Here is a 21,883-nt window from a genome sequence, read left to right on the forward strand (position 1 = left end):
CGAGAACCATTCCTGGAGCGTCTGTTTCCCAGAAAATTAATTTAATTTAATTTAATTTAATTAAAATAATACTTATACAAATATACAAACACACGTGTGTATGTACTCGTGTCGTGCGTGTGACAGACGAAGCGAAATTTTGAAAAAAATCTCACAATTTGAAGAAGAGAGAAGAAGAAAGCTTCTTCTATGCTCTTCTTCGGGACTATTCATGGCGTAAAGGCGCCAATTTAGGTTTTGATTCTCCCGTTCCGCGGCTACTGAACTCAATTGAGATTCCAAAGTCGATTCTTCAAGGTAAGTCTCTTTGTGAGTTCTGATTTGGAGATTTCTTTTTAGATTATAAAAGGGGCTTAGAGAGAAGATGTTATTGTAAAAGATTATGTTTTTGAGTATATGTAAGGGACACTTGTTTCAGACTGTAAAATTTGTTCTTTCACCAAAAGAAACAAAAAAGAAAGAAAGAAAGAATTTTTCAATCTCTTGCTGCCTAGCCTGAGCCGTTACAAGGACACAGGATACGTTTGTGTTTTTATACAGTTCTAGGTTTTAGCTGTACTGATGCTCTTCTTGTGGTACCTTTGAGGACTGCTTTTGACTTTGAGAGTTGGATTGGAGATAACTGTGTTCTTGTTGTTGTTCTTGTTGTTGTCTTTTGGAATATTCTCTGGCCAGGAGCTAGTATCGTTAGAGGGTCGTAGGTGTGTTTCCTTTGTGAAAATGTTTCCCATCTTTTGCCAAAGTGTGATTTCCACTCTTGTTGTGTTTCGTAATGAGGCAAATACTGCTTTACATGGAGATTTGCTGTTGTGCAGAAGTTCATAACTCTTTGGTTTTGTTTCAATAGGTACTCTAAATCATTTTTCCCTGAGGATTTTGGCACTGCAGAGGGGAGAAAGGCCACGAGATAGAAGATATCTTCATTTGGAATTATCATAGATGTATGTTTGTTCCACCTGCAACAAAAGAAAAGTTGGATATGGTTAGTAATTTTATGTTAATGAAATCATTGGAAGGATATGGTTTTGGCATTTTGCTCACTTACTTGGATTGATTGACTGGATAAATAAGGATAGGTCCGTTATTGTTGCTTGTGATAATGTTGTGAAAAACCTCTGTAGCAAATTTAGATATACTGCTCTTGGGAATCAGGAGATTCAGCCAGGGATGTGGAACCTCCCATAAACCCTTTGCTCTCAGTTTTCTCTCCGCAATATGCACTCTATCCAGAAACTCAATATATGGCACTTCAGATGAAAACAAAGTGGATGGTATATAATTCAACTCTGAAAGTAACTTGTCAGTTTCCTGCAGGGCAAAACCATTCGTTATGTTAGCAACCATTCGTTAGAAGTTAACTAACTTTCATTATATATTTGCTTTCACATCTTACCTTATGCATTGAGTTAGCTTCTTCTGTGTTGAAATATTTGACCACTTCTAGGCAATAAAGAGTTTTCCCATCTGACTTGAATTTGCTAGCCTCTGTGGAATCATTAGGACTGAATGATGATCTCCAATTATTGAGGAGGTCTGTTCTATTGATTATCACAAATCCTTCAACGTAATCAAAAGTTTTCTCCTTTGAAATCAGATATTCTTGGTCCCTTGAAAATACAGAGAAGTCAGAGTAGAGTACCCTGATCCATTTCACCTATTAACATTCATTTGACTGTATCAGTTAACTGGTGCTTAGAATCATAGCGTATATATTTTGACTAAGTTACATTTTCCAGCAGCCATGCTCAAGATAGAACTTTACCATATGCAGTGCTGGTTCAAGAGATATCCGTGCCCGGGTGATTATGCCAAACTGTCCAAGCCCGCCAAGAACACTGTAGAAAAGTTCAGAATTCCGCTTCTCGGAACAGGTTACAACTTCTCCTTTCCCTGATTCAATATGTAAAATATATTGTTTATATCATTTTTTGTTGGTGCAAATTACAATCGTGCGTTACATGTTTCACATTGGGGCCTATGCACACTTATTTAGAGTCCAAAACTATTTAAGTCGTCAGTGTTTTTGCTTCTGAAGAGATGCCTTTTTTTAGACTACCATATATAGACGTATAGCATGAACGACATACCTGTGACAATCTCAAGCTGGTACACGTTGTTGATTTGGGGTCCATACTTGAACGCTTGACCACTGATTCCAGCGTTAGAAAGAGTACCTCCAACAGTCAGATGAAGGTAGTCGGTCCAGGACTTTGGTGAAAGACCGTATTTTAGAGTCTCGCGTAGAATGTTGATCCATAATTCACCACCTGAGACATCAACATACGGTTGCTCCCCCTTGTAAATCCATAGATCAGGATTTCGAAGTGACTCCATTTTGATGACAACACCTTGATGAGCCAGAGCTTGTCCTTGAAGCGAGTGACCATGGCCTCTGGCTGCTACTGTAAGATTTGAGGTGGAGCCCAGATGTACTATATGCTTCATCATTGATGAAATATCAGAAACAGACCTCGGATGTAGGATTGCCAAAGGTGGCAACTGGTATCTGTTGCCAAAGTCCTTGGCGGCATTGTGGACATCATCGAAGCTTATGTAACCCTCCAAATCTAGTGAAACTAATGAGGAACGAATATCTGAAGGATTTGATGGAGGTAGATCTTTTGAGTTACTAACAGAATGATTGGAACAAAGATTGGTTCTACCTGGTATACAGCTTAGAACCAAGATAATGAAGATTCTGAGGAAAGTGTTGTTGTTTCGTCGACGGAACCTTAAGGATGAGGTCAGTCCCATTTCTACTTTCTTGAGAGAAAATGCAAAAAGAGGCGGAATGATATGAGGGAAGTAGAAGTAAACTTGAGGTTTAGAGTACTCTCAGGAAAAAAAAAAGGAGGTAGAAAGAGGAATTTAAAGGAAAGGTTTGGGCGGTACAGTCATATACTTGGTTCACTATGTAGCTGGATTGCCATTACTTTTTGTCTCTTACTGTAAATGAAGATATCTTTGTGGCATTTTATTTCATTTTTTTTGTATATTATATATATTGTGAAAGTTACTAGAAAAGTATTTCCAACTTCTAAGTTTCATCTTTTTTTATGGTAGGTTAATATTTCACATCCCGGGTACATACATTCTCTCCCTGCCAAGATTTCCTACATAAAAGGTAAAAACTCTTGTTTTACTGCATACTTTTTTCTTCTTATTATAAATTTATCTCTTGGCTACGCTCACTGTCAGAGCATGTACTCTAGGGCCCCTACTTGGGTCTCATTGTACATGAGCTCAGTTTGAGAGAAGACAATCTTGCCCACCATCCTCTACACCCAAGTCTGGTAACCTAATTGGATCATGCTTATTGGGACCATTTTGCATCATTTGATCCTGTCAGTTTATGCAGTATTTAAATTTGACTATAAATCTTGGAAGTAAGTTTACCCATTAGGACCAAACATCAACACTGGCTACTCTTCCTGGCAGGATGGATACAGAACTGTCCTAAACACGTGTTGCAACCAAGCTTCCTCTTCCATATTGTTTAGAGAAAAAATAATCTTGTTGCGTATACATGTTTTCGGACTCCCTGGTGCTGTTCATGTGTGTCCTCGCTTGCAGTAAATAGCTTAAGAAACGAAAAAAAAAGTACCACAGCTGCATTTTGAAGTGCTTTGTGTTATCTCATTACAAAAGTCTTTTAACTGTCAGCATGACATATTGAACAGGGAACAGAAAAGATTGTATGCTATATATATACTTATTGGTGGTCCTGAAAGACCAAGTAAGTAAGGCCTTGTCATGATATTTTTTTCACGAGTAATTAGATCTTAGTTGGAGGTGATAAAGAAAGGAAAATTCAAAAAGATAAATCAATGGCGCTGTGTGCTACTTGCAATAAATAAACATAGAAGATATGATTTACGTATAGTGTTAACTTGTGAGTATGTGTTGTGTCTTTTTGTTGTGAGATTGAAAGATGTAGGGGCCTTAGCTACATTAGTCGGGAAAAATGGAAGCAAAGGATGGAGAAGATGGCAATGAGGAGTGACAAGTTTGAACAAAGGAGGCATTGCGAATAAATTAAAATCAACGGTATTGATTCTTTTCTCATTTGAATAGAAGTGTTGAAAATTTAAGACTGATATTAATGTTCAACTCTTTCTTCTACTTTACTTTCTTTTTGAGTAATAGTAAGTGACTAAGTGGCATCCAACAAATATATAGATCTTAGGATATAATGACTCACAGGAGTCTATGAAGCAAAAAAGTTTACAGTGACCAATTATGTCAACAGAATTTTGCAGTGAATAACTACCCTTCGTCGTGTATCTGTCTTATGTGACTTTGTGTGCAATGAAAACCAGTGGTCTCAACATTATTACTCCTTTTTCTGTGACTAAAGAAGCACCCTTTCATTGTTCATTGCTCATTGTTGCATTTCTATTTTCTGTTTGCTTTATTGCATTATTTTTTTTAATATTATCATGATTACATTGTCCCAATTATTGGGGGCATTGGCTAACTCACCTTTGTTATTGTAATCGTAGCTCACAATACCTTGGTCGCTGTAGTGGACAAATACACACAAGACACTTTTTTCTACCCTTGTAAGTAAGATACACTTTCTTCTATATTATGACATTATTAACAGAGTATTTTAGTCTAGTAGTGGCACAAAACAACTCCCTTCTCTTCATGCTATACTTCGATCGATATCATGAAAAATCGAGTATGATGAATGATGTATCTCTCTTCCTTCCTATTTCTTGTTATAGAGAATATCAATGCATCATCAAAGAACACCATGAATTTTTGTAGACCCCAAGTGAATCCCTTTCCGTACAGCAACATTATTGACATTTCTATAGATTTAGTGACACAAAGTTGTTGGTTTTTTCTTTGTAAAAGTTTATTGTTCTGTGGGTGAATTCTTTTAAGTTGTTTAATTCAAACTTGTCGAGTTTTTTGGCAGGTCTCACTGTAGTGTCACTTTCCACTTAAAAGTTTCTTTTATTTTTGTTTTTGCTAATTTCACAGGTAAATCGCCGTGAAGATTGCAATAAGAAGATAGTTGGGCATATTAAGACTGTTTAGGTGGCATCATGATGAGTACAAATATGAATAATATTAAACCACCACCATTGCCGCAAAAATAAGGTTACAAATCCACAAACGTATTAATGTAATCATTACTCTATATATGATACATGTATCTAAATTTTCCATTATATTTCTTTAACCGGATTTGAAGTCGAGATGCCTAGGATCCATTACCAATACACCATTGTAAATAATTAGTGATATCTCAATTTCAAGTTATATTTAGAAAGAAAAAAAGAGAGAGAGAGAGAAATGGTCCCAAGATAGAACGTCGAGGTGGAGTTTGGGCTCATTGGCTAAGTTCGTTGACATTAGGTTACAATTGTCTTCAATTATTAGAGGGATACCTTTTTTCTGCAGTGATGGGTTATTATCTTTCTTTCGTTTCAGAAAACTATATGTCTTCTTCTTCTTTCCGCTTGCAATTTTCATCTTAAAGTTTTTAAAACTTTTTATTTTTGGGTCTTGAGCCTACTTACCAATTTGCCTATATAGCTTGTGTTTGTTGTACACCCGTGTCAAGGAAAAAATAACTTGTGATGTAGACCCTATGAGTTCACCAAACAAATATTAGTCTAATTTCATTTGGTTTTTGGTTAATTATTGCAAAGAAATCCCCAAGCAAATCTTCAACATATGCTTTTTTACTTGTACAAAGTTGTCTATTTACTATTTAGGGTAAGAAGACAAATTACGTGTCTATTTAGGGGAAGAGAACTAATTAGTTTGTCTAACAATGAATGTGTTTTAGCATGTTAGACTATATAGCTCGAATTGTTCATTGAGAAAGCAATCTTATAATCTGATTTAAATATCAAAGATTTGTCCTTTAGGAATTAATGAATCTCATTGCCCAAACTTTAGGCTTAGGACATGACTAGGTAGTTTAACTAGTAATTAGACTAAACAAAAAATTAAAACATATATACTTAATAGTTATATTTAAGTATATATATTTTGTTTGTATTTGATGTTACATTACACACAAAATTATGATTTTACTAACAACTAGATTATATATGACCTGCGGTACACCGCAGGACAAGTTTTTCTCTATTCTTTTATTAATGTACTATTTTAATACTAATTTTGCTAATGCACTCTTTTGTTAATTTTAGTGATTTTAGTATATAATTCGTGGTATACCGCACAATAATTTTTGTTTAATACAATCTTAAGTAAATCAGTTTGACTCGACATATTTTATATTGGTGTTGTTAAAATAGTAAAATAAGGATTTAACCCGTATTGAAATATCATATTAATGAAATTATATTTTTTAGTATTATCGATTCAATCATGTAATATCATATAACCCGTCATGTAATATAACTCGTTTGTGTTATTTTAAAATTTTAGTATGTTTAAATATTCATAATTTTAAAATTTTTATTAAGTTTAGATATATCAGTTATAAATTATAATCTTCTTAAAATTTTATAATTTACTATATATACAGTAAATTTACTATATATGTATGTTGAACACACACTTTTTATATTAATTGAGTAATATATGTTTGTTTAAAAAAATTTAAATCACAATATATGCAGGAAAAATTCACATTTTTATTAACTTTATATATTATATGATGATTCACTATATTTAAATTTTAAAATCAAAAAAAGAGGATAGGAGAATATATTTTTTAATATGGAATAAATCTTCTAATATCTATATTAATTATAGAATATTATATATATGGATATTTAAAATATTTTAATTCTGTTTGGTTATAAAAATATAGAGAGAATTAACTAAATTTGTTTGGATATGAATATAATTCCAAAACAGATTTTTGAGCAAAAACTGCTGCAAAAATACTAGTATAGATGTAAGGATTGTTATTTACGTTTATACCTAAGTTTCCATATTTTATCTAACTAACGTAATCAATATACATATTTGCTCTAGTTTGATAGTGCGTATGTTACCATGAAATACATTGAACCAAGCCAACCAATTCTTTATTAATCCACAATTTGTGAGTTAAGAGTAGGGGTTTTATTTAAACATATGTAGGTATGATTCGTTTTCCTTTTTATGCTATAATCACTGTGGAACCTTAGCCCCATAGGAGTAATCAACAACAACGATACTGCACATAACCTTTTTTCTAAGCGCGAGAAGAGAACCATTCATTAAGATTTGTTTTTCGAATATCTAATCGTATCATTTATTTATATATAAACACAGCACTTGTCCTTTTCTTAATAATATTTTCAAGGCAAAAAACTATAGCATTTGATGGTTTTGTTGGAGGATCAAGAAACCAAAAGAAGACCAATTGTGTGAACAAAATAAAGCTTTTTATATTCTAATTATAAATTCTGTGGTTTTAGTGCAACGCACCATATTATATAATCTAATCCCGTTTTTTTTTCTCTTGTCTTGGGGAGGAATAGCTCCTTTATTAATGTTTATCATATCAGAAAATTAGACCTACATATATATATACCCTGACAAGTTCAAAACCATATATATATATATATATATATATATATATATATATATATATTAAATTTTCTAACGTGGATCCTCATGAATATATACATGGTTTCGGACTAGTCAGGGCTCGTTCATCTATAGACTGTAATTAATCCACGATCTACTCTAACGTTTACATACAAGATATATTTGATTGCGAATACAAAATATGATTGATCGGTTGTAGCTTAGTTTAGTGTTCCTTATGTTTTATTTGTTCTTTTTCTTAGATTGTTGTTGTCAAAATTAAGCATGATGAGACAGACAAACTCCGATCCATATATTCTTCATCTTACAATATTGAGATTAAATTTCAACAATATGTTGGCATAATCTCTTCCTAAATCATATTATGTGGTCGGGATTACAAATCTAATGGGCTCCATCATAAATTTCGTAGTGGTGTGACTTGTTGAGGGAAAAATATAAACATTTTTTTATAAAGTATCTTGCAAAGTTATAATTAAACTCTATATCTTAAAGTTAGAACTTCATATTTCATAGCCAAATGGTTGTAGTCTATTGGTTTACTAGTACTAGTCAAGTCAACAGATACACCCATATTCTTACCAGATAGTTGACATAATAAGTTACAAAATTACTAGAAACTTCGATTATTAATAATAAGAATAACACTGAGGAATAATGAAATTTAGTAAATGAAAATTAGGTGACCTATTGCTATCAAGGGAGTCAAGCAAAAATATTTTACCCCTGGTGAAATTTAATACACTATGTACGTACAGTTTAACATATGCATATAATTGGTATTCACAAGAATGATATACCAATATTTAAAAACAAAGATCACACACATGTACATATAACAGAAGTATAAAACCTTATATATTAAATGAAAAAATTGGAAGGCTAAAAATATGAATTAACTTGAACTATTTAAAACTTGCATCAGATAAATTAGTTATCTACGACGAAAATAGCATGTAAAATGGTATTTAGGTCACGTCTTAAGAGAAAACTGTGACACTTATGTGCTGCAACTAGTCATGAAAAGGGTATATGAAAGTGAAAACAACAGTTGAGTTTTCTTTATATAATATATATAACATGTGGCAGACACTATCCCTTTCACAAGTTTGAATTTTGGTTGCAAAGGGGGAAAAAAGGTTCGAAAGGAAACGAAGGCCAGGGCCAAGTGATCCCTTAAGATTAATGACAATGACCATCTTCTGCATGCGCAACTTCAAGATTTGAGAGAGTACTCTTACATCACAAGAAAGCTACATCTCTACATAGAAACACCATTGGAGAGTCTTCTGCAACAACTCAGTAACTGTTTTAATTTATGTCTTAATAAAGACTCAATCAGTTTGTGACAAATCAGTCGTCTCTGGACCCCTATTGAATAATATGGAGAAATAACCAAATAGATAATAAGCATTTGCATAAAGTTTGTAACACAATCATTTCAGAGGCATAATGTGACACCCCATATGACAAGTTTTGTCTATAATTAAGGTCGTGAAACTATTAGATTAGACTAAAAAAATAGAATAAAAACAATGATCATATCAAATGTGAACGAGTAATTTAAAGCTAAGCTTGTGTCTTAGTGGGCACAAACGATAACAGTAAAAATAAGAAATAAAATGGAATAATAAGTACCTCGTAGAACAATTTCTGAAGAAGTAGGGACACATTAGAAGATATGCTGTGAGTGCTTTCTGAAAGAATTAAATTAACAGTGAAATAACAAGGAAAATTTTATCAACAAGATTCAAAGCATAGATCCTTTGTGTAATTAAGTTCAATGAACTAGCTAGTAAATCTTGGAAATCTCATCTTAGAACTAAAATAAGCCATTCAAAACAAGGAATGATTAAGCATCAAGTCCCAAGTATTTCAAGACGAAAGTGACAAGTGAGTTATTGTCTATTGAGGGTTATAGAACATAGAAAAAGGGTTTATCTTCAAGCTATCTTCACGTGGTAAGTGGAGCCATTTCCTCACCCACTGCACTAGATAGAAAGTAAGTAAAAAACACGGGGAAGAAAAGGACTTGAGAGATAACACGAAAAGACATTTAAATGACTTAGAAATTGAGCAGACAAGATTTAGGAACCAGAAGTAGTAGAAGAAGAAGAAGTGCAAGTCTTAATGGCTGTGCTTGAAAGTCTCAGCAAAGTGGAACCACCTTTATTTGGAGAACAATGTCACGAGCCCTATGGAGTTAGGGACCCCTCCTCTAAGCCATGTCTTGGCTTGCGCCACGTGGATACTAATATGATATGGTAGGATCAATATCTTGAATCTCAGACTGACTCATTTGACTGATAGATTGATACCACTCACCAAAAAAACTAACTACACTGTGTGAGAAAAAGATTGTGGGGTCGGCCAACTTTTGAGACATCAGAAAGAAACCAACACTGTGGAAAAAATAAATATGCGACTGATAGTAAAACAGGGGCGGTAACAGTAAGGGTCACCCATTTTATTCGTATAACTTTTTGCATGTCACGTTTCAGATTTATGTTGGAATATTGCCCGAATTAGCTATACTCTATTGAAACATGATAGAAAGGCTACCAAATTTTTTGATCAAATCATGCTAGTAAGAGAATCATATGAGAATATTCGAAAATAAATCAACTAAAACTGTAAAAAAATATCTTAGCAAAATATTAGATCGTTTTTTTATCGTAACATGCTGCATGCTCTCTACTGTTCATAGTATAGAACCAAACTCACTTTTATTAGTATTGGTATAACGATAATTCCCATCCTTAATCTTCATATAAGATATAACAGAAAGGTTAAGTCAAAGAAAAAAATAAAACACATATAAGCATAATATCACTTGTAGTTAACTTGAGTAGTCACATATAAGCACAATGTCACTTGTAGTTGACTTGAGTAGTTAGAGAATCAGGGTTTGCTTAGAAGCAAAAAGATAAGTATAGAACAAGTGACTAGTATTAACTTGGGAAGAATATTTCTCATTAATGAATATGAATGTACATCCGTCTCTTATATACAATACTCTAGATGAGCTAAGTAAAAGGAAGCTTAGCACATTTATAAACTATGTGTATATCTTAATAACTAGTATATTAAAAAGGGTACATGGATTATGGTATCCGAAAGCCAACTAGGATATAGCACCGACGATTTATTGCCATGTAAATATATAAACATCCCAAAGAACCACAACGTGTGCGAGATACCATAAACAGAAAGAGTATATTTGCAACGGTGCTGCACTATACATGGGTCGTGTATTTCAAGGTTTAGAGAATGAGTAATAAAACACTCAAAAAGGTTTCAGTGGACAATTAGAAACATGAAGAATGAAGATAAACATTAATGTGCACACACACGTACAATGAGTATATCAAACTTTGTGGAGTTGGGGTTGCAAGACAATTCATTGATTTATTGATTTCTTACAAATAGAAACGTCGTAGTATCTGTCACCAAAAAAAGAATAAAGGAAAAGCCCATTATGAAAAGGCCCAATATGAACCGACCCGTTTCAGAAAGTTGGTTTATGTCTGTCTACTCAAAACCTCTTTAAGCTCTAAATCGGAAAATCTCAGCTTCTCTCTCTTCTCTATTCCGGTTTTTGGCTACCGTCTCCGGAGAGGTATGAACTACTTTTTTGTTTTTCTGATTCAGCTTCTCTTTTGTTTCTCGTAAAGTTGGGTTTTTAACAAATTTGGTTTGTTGATTAGGTTATGGGTTTTGTCTCAGGATACACGGAGCTTGGGGAGCAGCAGAGAAGTCTATCTCGAGACTAACGAGATTCGTGGATTTCGTCAATTCCTGGTAAAATTACTATCCCAGTTTCTGAAACCTGTTGATTTTAATTTGGTTCTTTGTGTCTTTTGAACTACACGAGAGTATGTATGCCCTTATGAAGTGACTATTGAAAGCTTGATACTTTGACTGTTAGGTGTTTGTTTAAATTCCCCAGAGAGCACTGATACTTCGATTTTAGAATTAAAAGCTACCCTCTTTACGTGTATACAAGTCCCAGAGAACTGATTTGGAATTCTTCTTTGCTCCAGGGTTTTCTCTAGATTGTTGCTTCGGTGGTGTTTTTTGGGGATATAAGGAAATCATGGAACCCAACAAGGAAGATAATGTGTCATTGACACCTACTGCTCAAATCACAGCACCTCCAGTTCCAGGTAATTCATTAGCTTTGTTACATCTAAGATTACATGCTGTTGAATTCCCTTGTATCTATTTCACTTATTCCTGGTAGAGAGTTTGTTTTGTCTGTTTCGTTCTTCAAATTATTATTGAAAGTGTGTTGGGGTTTTCTTTGGTTTCGTGATCATTATTAACTCTAGTGATTGACGTCTCACTTTTACTGCAACTTTCAGGTTTCTCTGCTTTACCACCTGTGGTTCCTCCTTCTTTCCCTCCACCAATGGCCCCAATACCAATGATGCCACATCCTCCAGTTTCCCGCCCACCTACTTTTAGGCCACCTCTTTCACAAAATGGTGAAACGAAAACCAGTGACTCGGATTCTGATTCAGACGATGAACATTTTGAGATATCTGAAGGGAGTAGGCAGGTCAGAGAAAGACAGGAAAAGGCGATGCAAGATTTGATGGTAAAGCGTCGTACTGCTGCTGTCGCAGTTCCAACAAATGACAAATCAGTTAGGGATCGCCTTAGACGACTTGGGGAGCCCATTACTCTATTTGGAGAACAGGAAATGGAGAGAAGAGCTAGGTTGGCTCAGCTTATGGGTAGGCTTGATATGAATGGGCAGTTGGATAAACTACTTGAAGCTCACGACGAAGATGCGGCTCCAAAAGAGGAAGTGGATGATGATGTACCTGAATACCCTTTCTTTACCGAGGGTCCAAAGGAACTTAGAGAGGCTAGAATAGAAATTGCCAAGTTTTCTACCAAGAGAGCTGCTGTCAGGATTCAGCGTGCAAAGCGGCGGAGGGATGATCCAGATGAAGATATGGATGCAGAGACTAAGTGGGCTTTAAAGCAGGCTAGAAACATGGTCCTTGATTGCAGTAATTTTGGAGACGATCGTCCTCTTACTGGCTGCTCCTTCTCTCGCGATGGAAAAATACTTGCCACATGGTATGTCTCTCTTCTATCTCCTTCATACTCTCCAGCACAAACTTACTTATTCTCCACATATAGTTTCTTAGGTGTGAGACATTTTTGCTCGTCTCTAGTTGATTAGAATTACCTGGACTAGACTACATTCTACCTGCATATTTTAGTTTCATTGATATATCAGTTGACAAGTATGTTAATAATCCTGTTCTTAAATACTGAACCTGCTGATTTTCCTCAGTTTCAATTCCTTGCATTAAAAACATGATGTTAGTTAGGCGTACAGTTTTATCTTATAAATTACATACTCCATGTCTAGTGCATTTGCCCTTTCTATCTGCATTACACATTCTCGAGGTTCATGACTTCTGTAATTCTCTTCTGATTAGTAATTTGTTTTTTTTTTTGTCTAGTTCTCTAAGTGGAGTTACGAAATTGTGGGAGATGCCTCAAGTTACAAAAAAGATTGCTATCTTGAAGGACCACAAAGAACGTGCAACTGATGTAGTGTTTTCCCCTGTGGATGATTGTCTAGCAACTGCTTCTGCTGATCGAACTGCAAAGCTGTGGAAAACTGATGGAACGCTGCTACAAACTTTTGAAGGTCATTTGGATCGTCTTGCACGCGTTGCCTTCCACCCATCAGGAAGATACCTGGGAACAACCAGCTTTGACAAAACATGGAGATTGTGGGATATAAACACAGGTGCAGAGCTGCTTTTGCAAGAAGGTCACAGTCGCAGTGTCTATGGAATTGCATTTCAACAAGATGGAGCATTAGCAGCTTCTTCTGGGCTTGATTCACTCGCACGGGTTTGGGATCTCCGCACTGGTAGGAGTATTCTTGTCTTCCAAGGACACATCAAGCCTGTAAGTAGCATTCTAGTTTTGTTCCCTTGGTATTCTACTTCTCTTAATTTACTAACCTTATTTCTAATCTCCTCTGCTTTATATGCTTCTCCAGGTACTCTCAGTGAATTTCTCTCCTAATGGTTATCACTTGGCATCTGGTGGTGAGGATAATCAATGCCGTATTTGGGATCTAAGAATGAGAAAGTCACTGTACATTATCCCAGCTCATGCTAACCTTGTGTCTCAAGTGAAGTATGAACCACAAGAAGGCTACTTCCTGGCCACTGCCTCATACGACACGAGAGTCAATGTAAGTACTTCTGTAGTCCCTTTCCTAAGTACTTTTTTATTAATCTTGTGTTTCATCTGCTTATAGTTTGATTCTAATTTCTTACATTTTGTGTAACAGATATGGTCGGGAAGAGATTTCTCGCTCGTCAAAAGCTTAGCAGGACATGAGTCAAAAGTCTCCTCGCTAGATATCACTGCAGATAGCTCGTGTATCGCAACTGTATCGCATGACCGCACCATCAAGCTTTGGACGAGCAGTGGAAATGGTGATGATGAAGATGAAGGGAAAGATACAATGGACATAGATCTTTAGAGATAAGCTTGTTTGTTATAGAGAATCATTAAATCGTTATTGATATCGTGTCGGGATCTATACAAGTTCAGGATGATGATGATACATTATCTTTGAGAATTTTTGCCATTTTGTTCAACAAAAGCAAATGAGTCAACTTTGTTTACATGAGTTACTTCAAACCATCTTAACAAAAAATTACGTTGCTGTATTAGTTGTACAAGAAACTAAAGTAATGATTCTGTAATTGTCAGAGGCAAAGCAGGAGAAAGATTTGCGGTTAGAAACTCTCTAGCTTAAGCTGTAGTTGAAGGCACTGGAGATCATTGCTGTGAATATATGACTGGTGGTTGTGTCGTTGTACTTGGGAAGTAAGTAACACCTCACTTTCTCAGCCTTGAGCCAGAAACCAGAACCAAGAACTTAATAATGTCTTAAACGCCATATGTCATAATGTAGAAATGTAGAAATGTAGCCGCCGGGATGGCAGGTGGATTGGCATATATCCTTGACGAGGACAATACACTCCTCCCTAAGGTTTAACATTACAAATTCTGCTAAAAAAATCTCGAAAATGTTTTCTCTAAAGTTTGTGAAACATTGAATTAAACGCACCGCTATTTTCTTCATTTTCGACAAAAAAAAACCCTCTTTTTTTTCATCTTTTTTCCTATCTATAAAACCCATTATTTGATTTAAGTGGGCATTTATGGGTTTTTAAAAAAAAAAAAATTGTGTGAATAGCCCAATATAGAAGAGAGACCGAACGGCCCATAACAAATAAATAATACTCCTCCACTCTTTTAGAGCTGCCTTCGTCTCTCTCTCAATTTGAACGAAGAAGCCTAGTTTCCATTTTCCAGTTCCAACAAACTACAGAAGAGGATGTGCAGCCAATGAGGTAACAAAGATCCGATTTCAAACCCTAAAAAAAAAAAATTTGGATCTTATATGAGCTTTTTCGTTTGTTTATTAAGGCCTTTAGTTTATTTTAATTTTGGTAGTATGGATGCATCCGTCGGGAACGTGTCAAAGACGGACCAAGCCTTTGAAAGCATTTTTGAGATTTTGGATACCATGACTGCAAATCTCGACCAAAAGAGTTATCAAGAACTGCTGGACTTAAAGAGCGCGTTTGAGACTTTACTGAGTAAAGTGACGGAAGCGCGGGAGAAATTTGACCAACCCTAAAATATGTTGTCTGCTTTTTTAACCAACACTAACTCTGTTGTTAGTGTTCATTGGGGTAGAAATTAAATTAAATGCTGTGGTGGATTCTGACCTAGAGAGAGAGAGAGTTGTGTGGATTTTTAAAAAGTTATGTTCGTTGTTTCAATTTGAACTCTTTCTGCTCTTCTCTTTAAGTATAAAAAGGTAAGTTTTTTGAGTAAACTGATGATGATGATATACATTGTCATGTCTTTGAGAATCTTGCCGCAAATGAGTCAACTTTGTTTACACGAGTTACTTCAAAGTTCAAACCATCTTACGTTGTTATATTAGATTGTACAAGAAACTAAAACTAAATGTTTCTGTATTTGTGGCTTGTCTGAAGAACAGAGCAACTAAAGATTTTTTCAGGTTGCAGATTTTACTTGTACCAACCAGCAAGAAAGTGTCTAAGTATGAAACAGAAGGCACACGCTAAAGCCTGCAGTAGAAACAAACAAAATGGCAATTATTATTTGGGAATTTACATACGAACAGTGGTGATATATACATATAACTGAGACTTGAGACCTACCTGGAAGACGAGAAGATGGATGCAAAGTGACTTTTCTGATTTAGGACCAAACAACCTCAAGTAAACATTGACGAGTGTCCCATCTTTTGTGCCGGTCAGTAATCCGGTCGCTGTATCATACCTAGATATTTTCAAAAGACGAGGTGAGTGATGCTGTCTGTTCTTTAATCAGTCTACAAAAAGAATTGAACATAAAGATGGTTACCTCGGGAGACGATGGCGCGGACATTTCACAATGCCAGCAAGCTGCAGAGTTATTATTAGTATATATTATGTTAGATGGTTGAAACATGAGTTGACGAGATTTAAGTATGCCACAGAGGAGTAAAAGTAGATATAAACCTGAGGGAGCGACAATAGAAAGTTCAGAACTTGTGGAAGAAAGAAGATGAGGAGGGTTTCACTGCAACAGAAGAGAAAGATGGCATGGGAATCAGTTGCATGGTCATGCACTAGCTGGTAGTTTCCATGTAATAGTGAAGTGCAGGTGCCTCAGAGAAGATAAGAGGGTTTGGAAGTATACCTAAAGTGACCAAGAATGCCAACAACTGCCATAGTCATCCCAGCGAATACTGTGTAAGTGTCTCCAACAAAAACTGAAGAAGGATACCTAACAGCAGAAAATTGCAGAGAATAGTCAGAAAAAGCATCACTTCCACTAATCTATAAGCACGTTTAGCTTTGAGTGATTTTACCAATTGTAAGCAAGCATTGCCAAGGACGTGGCCATCAGCGGTTGAGTAAGAAATATCGAGAAGGCATGAGCTTGGTGATACTCGGGATCAGTAGATGATCCGATTTGCATAACATTGTGTATCAGGATCTACAAAAAAAAGTGGTATGTATCATATCTTAACCCAAAAAAGGAAAAAGGGAGAGAAGAATTCAGAGACATTATATATTGACTATAGGACTTACAGCAGCAGCAATAACAACAGTCTGACCGATTTCAAGGCCATTCAGACCAGCGTGTATGTTAATAGAGTTTGTACAAAACACGGCAAGTAACCCCATATATAACTTATATATACGTCCTGCCACATTAAAACATATATTGAGCTAATCATAATCATTTTACCTCTCTCCAAAAATATAACTATGGAAGTCAAACTTGTATTAAATTAGTGTAACTTGATCATTACCTAGATCAAGCACTTCCAAGCCAATAAAAGCAACTAGAGGTTTGGGTATAACAATAGTCGTATGTCCAGCATAAGCCATCAGCAATGGAAGGGTAGCAAAAGTTGGCAGGACAAGTTTCCTATTGTTTGTAATTGACAAGAGAGAGAGAACAAAGTGAACCAAAGACGACAAGCATGTGAATTTCATCAAAACAGTAAATTGATAGAGGAATTTGAACTAACACTCTCCAAGGCACATCAAGGACATCATCTACAAATCCAAGCAAAATCATGAAGCATATAGACGCTAGTGCTGCATTATACTCCACAAGCCACTACACAAAGTCATCAAAACATTGATGATGAGAATCACACTACAGCCACAAAGATCAACAAAACAAGACCCATCAAGCTTGCACACACTTACATTTGAATCTTCAGTAAAATTGAAATACTGAAATATGATCGCCACGATCAAGAAGACAACTCCCACAACAATACCCAATGATTCAGGCCTGTGATGACATAGTAATTTGTTAAGCTGATCAAAAAGAAGTAATGAGAGGATTCAACTAGAGAGATAACAAAAAAGACTCACACTTTAATATCACCTTGAGGAGTGCCTCTTTTGTTAATATCAAAACCAAACATGTTACGCCTAAGAACGTATCTGGCAGCAACAGGAATCATCTTGAGTGTGACGAAGAACCCAACCAAGCTAAGCCCCGCGTTTATCAGAATCGAGCGTTTGAGCTCGTTTTCAACCTTATAGTGAAAACAGAGAAGGTAGAGATAGAGAGAACAGAGAAGAGTAGAGATCACAAAGATCACTCCCAGTTTCGGCGGCGCGAGACGGAACTCCTCACCGGAAGCAGCAACGGTCTTTCGAGTCATCTTCTGCTCCGGTGGCGCTGATTTGGGTTCCGCTGGATCCGGTTTGTTGGACACTGACATCGTGGAAGCTCTCTTACGAGCTGCCATGGCGGATTCGTTGCCCTCGTTTCGTCTTCCCCCGTTCGCCTGAGAAAAGGTTGGATTCTTCAGAGCAATTCCAGTTATGCGTCACAACGACCAATAATGATTCGCCACGTGTGTGCAATACGACACCGTGTCATGTTAAATAAAACCTTAAAAAGTTTAGGATTAGGATTAGCGCATTAACAAAACCTATGTTGTGTTGTGTCATAATATTAACTTAGGTGACATAAACATATGCCATTGAGAATTTTGTGTAGAATTAATTTATGTAGCAAACACATCAGCGTGATATATAATACAGAAGAAGATAATTATTGACAAATTCAGAATTCATATATAAAAGATTATTTAATAAATAATATAGTTATTATCATAAAAATTTCAACAATCTTTTATGTAATTACATGAAAATTGACAGATAAAATTATTTATTTTTGATCGATTATAAGATGAAAAGATCTATCTGTTCGATCAGCTATTAGCACCGGAACTTGGAGTTGAAACTCTTGAAGAAGAAGAAGTAGGACTAGGAGACGCTGAAACTTGACTACTACTTTCTTGGCTTCCGTCATCGGCACTCGGAGATGTATCACTCTCTGAAGAGCTGCTGCTAGACTTATCACTATCGTTGGACATTCCCTTATGACACCAGTTTCCCATTATTAAGGTTCCTTACGAACGAACATAACAAAAATAATGTTAGAATTGCTAAATTATGTATTAGTTTTTTTTTTTTTTTGTAATGTATTTCCAAATTAATCAAATAGTACTTCTTCGTCTTAAGGATTAATTAGTTTTAAGAATGCAACAACCACTTGTAGTCAAAAATCTAAGTTTTTGCTAATGTACCTCGAATCTACGTAAGAGTTTTATATATATTACCTTCGCAAATCTAGAGTAAAAACACAAGTATATGAGTTATGTTCGATTAGATTTTTATGATTACACAATTCTTCTTCTTTTTTTTTTTTTTGTCAACTACACAATTCTTCTTTTATAGTGAGAGGAAAATATCTTTTTGTCAAAAAAAAAAGTGAGGAAAATATCTCAATATTCAATACAATATCATTTAATTAGTAGCTAATTAACAACATTTTTCATGATCTAGTTGACCTTTTTTTTAATTGAAACTTGGATGCATAGGATTATGAATTTATGTTTTGCCCCAAAAAAAAAAAGAGATTATGATTTATGTCATAAAGTTGTATGATTACTAATTAATCATAGTCTAAAAAAGTTTATATATTCTACTAGATTTTGACATTTGTTTGTACTTAAGACATAATTTGTAAAGAGGAGATACTATTGATTTTTTTTTTTGATCTTTATCAGAAACAATGGAAAAACAACTCATGTATACAAAATAAAACTAAACTTAGTTAAGACCATAAAAATATAATCCATGTATATTTATTTTTTAGGATTAGTGATTAAACATATCAAAATGTAAGAATATAAGGTTAAATACAGTCAAACCTCTATAAATTAATAATGTTGGGACCATAGAAATCTATTAATTTATCGGTAAATTAATAATTATTAATTTATAGAAAAACTTTCTTAATTTGGTCAAAAAGAATTTAAAATATATTTAATTGTTATAAATAATATATTTATAAAATCAATTACAAAGAAAATAACAATTATAATTTTTTGAAGATAACGTTCAAAGATGTTTATATAGTAAAAAAACTTAAATGAACTCTAATAAAAATACATGTGTATATATATACATCTATTTAGATAATTTTATATAATTATTAATTTATACTATTGATGATATTTATAAAAGATTTTCAAAAAGTTATTATTTTATTATATTATCGAATTGTGTCCAAAATTACACTAGTTCCAACTTGGGACTGGAGAAATTTATTAATTTATAGAGATTATTAATTTATCGAGTATTAATTTATAGAAGTTTTAATGTATATAAAATCAACATAAAATAAATTATTGATGATGATTAGGATTCAGACATATTGTAACATCCCAATCTACAACGTCACTTGTTACACATTAAAATATTTAATAAAGTATTAAGCTTTATAATTTTGTTTTGACTTTTGAGTTTCATATACATATGTCCAGAAAAAGAATTTTAAAGGTGCGATGGACTGAGGGAGAAGTATTTTGTGTTGTGTCATTAGGATTTTAAACCTATCTTTAGGATTAGCGCATTAACAAACCTATGTTGTGTTGTGTCATAATATTAACTTAGGTGACATAAACATATGCCATTGAGAAATGAGAATTTTGTTTAGAATTATTTTTGTATCAACACATCCTAATGACACAACACAAAATACTTCTCCCTTAGTCAATTTCAGAATTATTGACAATTTCAGAATTCATATTTAAAAGATTATTAATAAATAATATAGTTATTATCATAAAATTTCAACAAACTTTTATGTAATTACATGAAAATTGACAAAGAAAAATATTTATTTTAAAGATGTTTTGATCGATTATAAGATGAGAAGATCTATCTGCTCGATCGACTGTTAGCACTGGAACTTTGAGATGAAACTCTTGAAGAAGAAGAAGAAGAAGAAGTAGGACTAGGAGACGCTGAAACTTGACTACTACTTTCTTGGCTTCCGTCATCGACACTCGGAGATGAAACTCTTGAAGAAGAAGAAATAGGAGACGCTGAAACTCTTGAAGAAGAAGAAGTAGGCGACGCTGAAGAAGAAGAAGTAGGAGACGCTGAAACTTGATCACTACTTTCTTGGCTTCCGTCATCGACACTCGGAGATGAAATTCTTGAAGAAGATGTATCACTCTCTGAAGAGCTGCTGCTAGACTTATCACTATCTTTGGATATTCCACGACGACACATGTTTCCCATTATTTAAGGTCCCTTACGAATGAACATAACAAAATAATGTTAGAATTGCTAAATTATGTGTTAGTTTTTTTGTTAATGTACCAAAAAATCTAAGTTTTTGCTAATGTACCTCGAATCTACGTAAGAGTTTTATATATTACCTTCGCAAATCTAGAGTAAAAACACAAGTATATGAGTTATGTTCGATTAGATTTTTATAATTACACAATTCTTCTTTTATAGTGAGAGGAAAATATCTCAATATACAATACAATATCATTTAATTAGTAGCTAACTACAGTTTTCATGATCAAGTACCCTTTCTTTAATTGAAACTTGGATGCATAGGATTATGAATTTATGTTTTGCCCAAAAAAAAACAGTTTATGATTTATGTCATAAAGTTGTATGATTACTATAATTTATCATAGTCTAAAATAGTTTATATATTCTACTAGATTTTGATACTTGTTTGTATATAAGACATAATTTGTAAAGAGGAGATACTATTGATTTTTTTTTTTTGGGATCTTTATCAGAAATAATGGAAAAACAACTCATGTATACAAAATAAAACTAAACTTAGTTAAGACCATAAAAATATAATCCATGTATATTTATTTTTTAGGATTAGAGATTAAACATATCAAAATGTAAGAGTATAAGTTTAAATATATAAAATCTACATAAAATAAATTATTGATGATGATCAGGATTCAGACATATTGTAACATCCCAATCTACAACTTCACTTGTTACACATTAAAGTATTTAATAAAGTATTACTTTCTTTATAATTTTGTTTTGACTTTTGTGTTTCATATACATGTGTCAAAAAAAAAAGAATTTTAAAGGTGCAATGGACTAAGGGAGAAGTATTTTCACTGTTATTGCATTGCAAATAAGAAAGATATGGACAATTTCAAAAATAACAGACCTGAAGCTACAATTATTAATCTGTAAACAAGGGGTTAAAGAGTTGGAACAGCCGAACAGGCCAACAATGACACTTGGAAAATGATTACGATTATGAGCTAAATGTGAGGATATATTTTGTATCGATAGGTTTTATAATGCATGATTTTCGATCTTAATCTTACATGTTTGTAGCCATTTACAGCTTCTGATTAGGCATTTTTTTTTTTACAAAGAAAAGAACTAAATTACTTACA

The 21,883-nt window shown here is 34.1% G+C and overlaps 3 protein-coding genes and 4 long non-coding RNA genes across 11 annotated transcripts; 3 read left to right on the forward strand and 4 right to left on the reverse strand.

Annotated features, from left to right (window-relative positions):
• Window positions 1-13: 13 nt before the first annotated feature.
• Window positions 14-5,208, forward strand: LOC104785228 (uncharacterized). 4 transcript variants are annotated; one of them, XR_015598284.1, is made up of 10 exons: window positions 105-297; window positions 848-982; window positions 1,772-1,871; window positions 3,064-3,124; window positions 3,213-3,344; window positions 3,439-3,600; window positions 3,681-3,736; window positions 3,924-4,047; window positions 4,503-4,562; window positions 4,993-5,208. It is a non-coding gene; the product is annotated as an uncharacterized LOC104785228 (long non-coding RNA). The 4 variants fall into 4 exon arrangements; XR_015598285.1 differs by having other exon boundaries at window positions 3,213-3,293; XR_015598286.1 differs by lacking the exon at window positions 3,213-3,344 and having other exon boundaries at window positions 14-297.
• LOC104785229 (cytokinin dehydrogenase 1-like) lies at window positions 366-2,971 on the reverse strand. Its single transcript, XM_010510408.3, has 5 exons — window positions 2,088-2,971; window positions 1,763-1,890; window positions 1,394-1,654; window positions 1,046-1,308; window positions 366-956 (listed from the first exon to the last, which is right to left on the reverse strand). Exons 1-5 carry the CDS (start codon window positions 2,752-2,754, stop codon window positions 533-535), a joined length of 1,743 nt encoding a protein of 580 aa, XP_010508710.2. The 5' UTR covers window positions 2,755-2,971; the 3' UTR covers window positions 366-532.
• Window positions 5,209-11,067: 5,859 nt separating the features above from the next.
• LOC104785231 (U4/U6 small nuclear ribonucleoprotein PRP4-like protein) lies at window positions 11,068-14,201 on the forward strand. 2 transcript variants are annotated; one of them, XM_010510410.2, is made up of 7 exons: window positions 11,068-11,149; window positions 11,257-11,331; window positions 11,574-11,696; window positions 11,895-12,621; window positions 13,014-13,470; window positions 13,565-13,762; window positions 13,862-14,201. In XM_010510410.2, exons 3-7 carry the CDS (start codon window positions 11,627-11,629, stop codon window positions 14,054-14,056), a joined length of 1,647 nt encoding a protein of 548 aa, XP_010508712.2. In that variant the 5' UTR covers window positions 11,068-11,149; window positions 11,257-11,331; window positions 11,574-11,626; the 3' UTR covers window positions 14,057-14,201. The 2 variants fall into 2 exon arrangements, with proteins under 2 accessions (XP_010508712.2, XP_010508711.2); XM_010510409.2 differs by having other exon boundaries at window positions 11,070-11,149; window positions 11,238-11,331.
• A 597-nt stretch (window positions 14,202-14,798) lies between these two features.
• LOC104785233 (uncharacterized) lies at window positions 14,799-15,427 on the forward strand. Its single transcript, XR_767333.2, has 2 exons — window positions 14,799-14,936; window positions 15,040-15,427. It is a non-coding gene; the product is annotated as an uncharacterized LOC104785233 (long non-coding RNA).
• LOC104785232 (uncharacterized) lies at window positions 15,371-18,163 on the reverse strand. The gene is made up of 11 exons (XM_010510411.3): window positions 17,499-18,163; window positions 17,328-17,415; window positions 17,144-17,235; window positions 16,922-17,040; window positions 16,698-16,813; window positions 16,475-16,602; window positions 16,303-16,389; window positions 16,122-16,182; window positions 15,985-16,025; window positions 15,780-15,900; window positions 15,371-15,686 (listed from the first exon to the last, which is right to left on the reverse strand). Exons 1-11 carry the CDS (start codon window positions 17,879-17,881, stop codon window positions 15,627-15,629), a joined length of 1,296 nt encoding a protein of 431 aa, XP_010508713.2. The 5' UTR covers window positions 17,882-18,163; the 3' UTR covers window positions 15,371-15,626.
• A 62-nt stretch (window positions 18,164-18,225) lies between these two features.
• LOC147943236 (uncharacterized) lies at window positions 18,226-18,870 on the reverse strand. The gene is made up of 2 exons (XR_015598288.1): window positions 18,761-18,870; window positions 18,226-18,549 (listed from the first exon to the last, which is right to left on the reverse strand). It is a non-coding gene; the product is annotated as an uncharacterized LOC147943236 (long non-coding RNA).
• Window positions 18,871-20,246: 1,376 nt separating this feature from the next.
• On the reverse strand, window positions 20,247-21,144 carry LOC147943237 (uncharacterized). Its single transcript, XR_015558538.1, has 3 exons — window positions 21,030-21,144; window positions 20,842-20,882; window positions 20,247-20,744 (listed from the first exon to the last, which is right to left on the reverse strand). It is a non-coding gene; the product is annotated as an uncharacterized LOC147943237 (long non-coding RNA).
• Window positions 21,145-21,883: the final 739 nt, after the last annotated feature.

The sequence above is a fragment of the Camelina sativa genome, chromosome 5 (genome assembly GCF_030686135.1).
Source record: "Camelina sativa cultivar CO46 ecotype springtype chromosome 5, ASM3068613v1".
In the NCBI taxonomy this organism is placed as follows: Eukaryota; Viridiplantae; Streptophyta; class Magnoliopsida; order Brassicales; family Brassicaceae; genus Camelina; species Camelina sativa.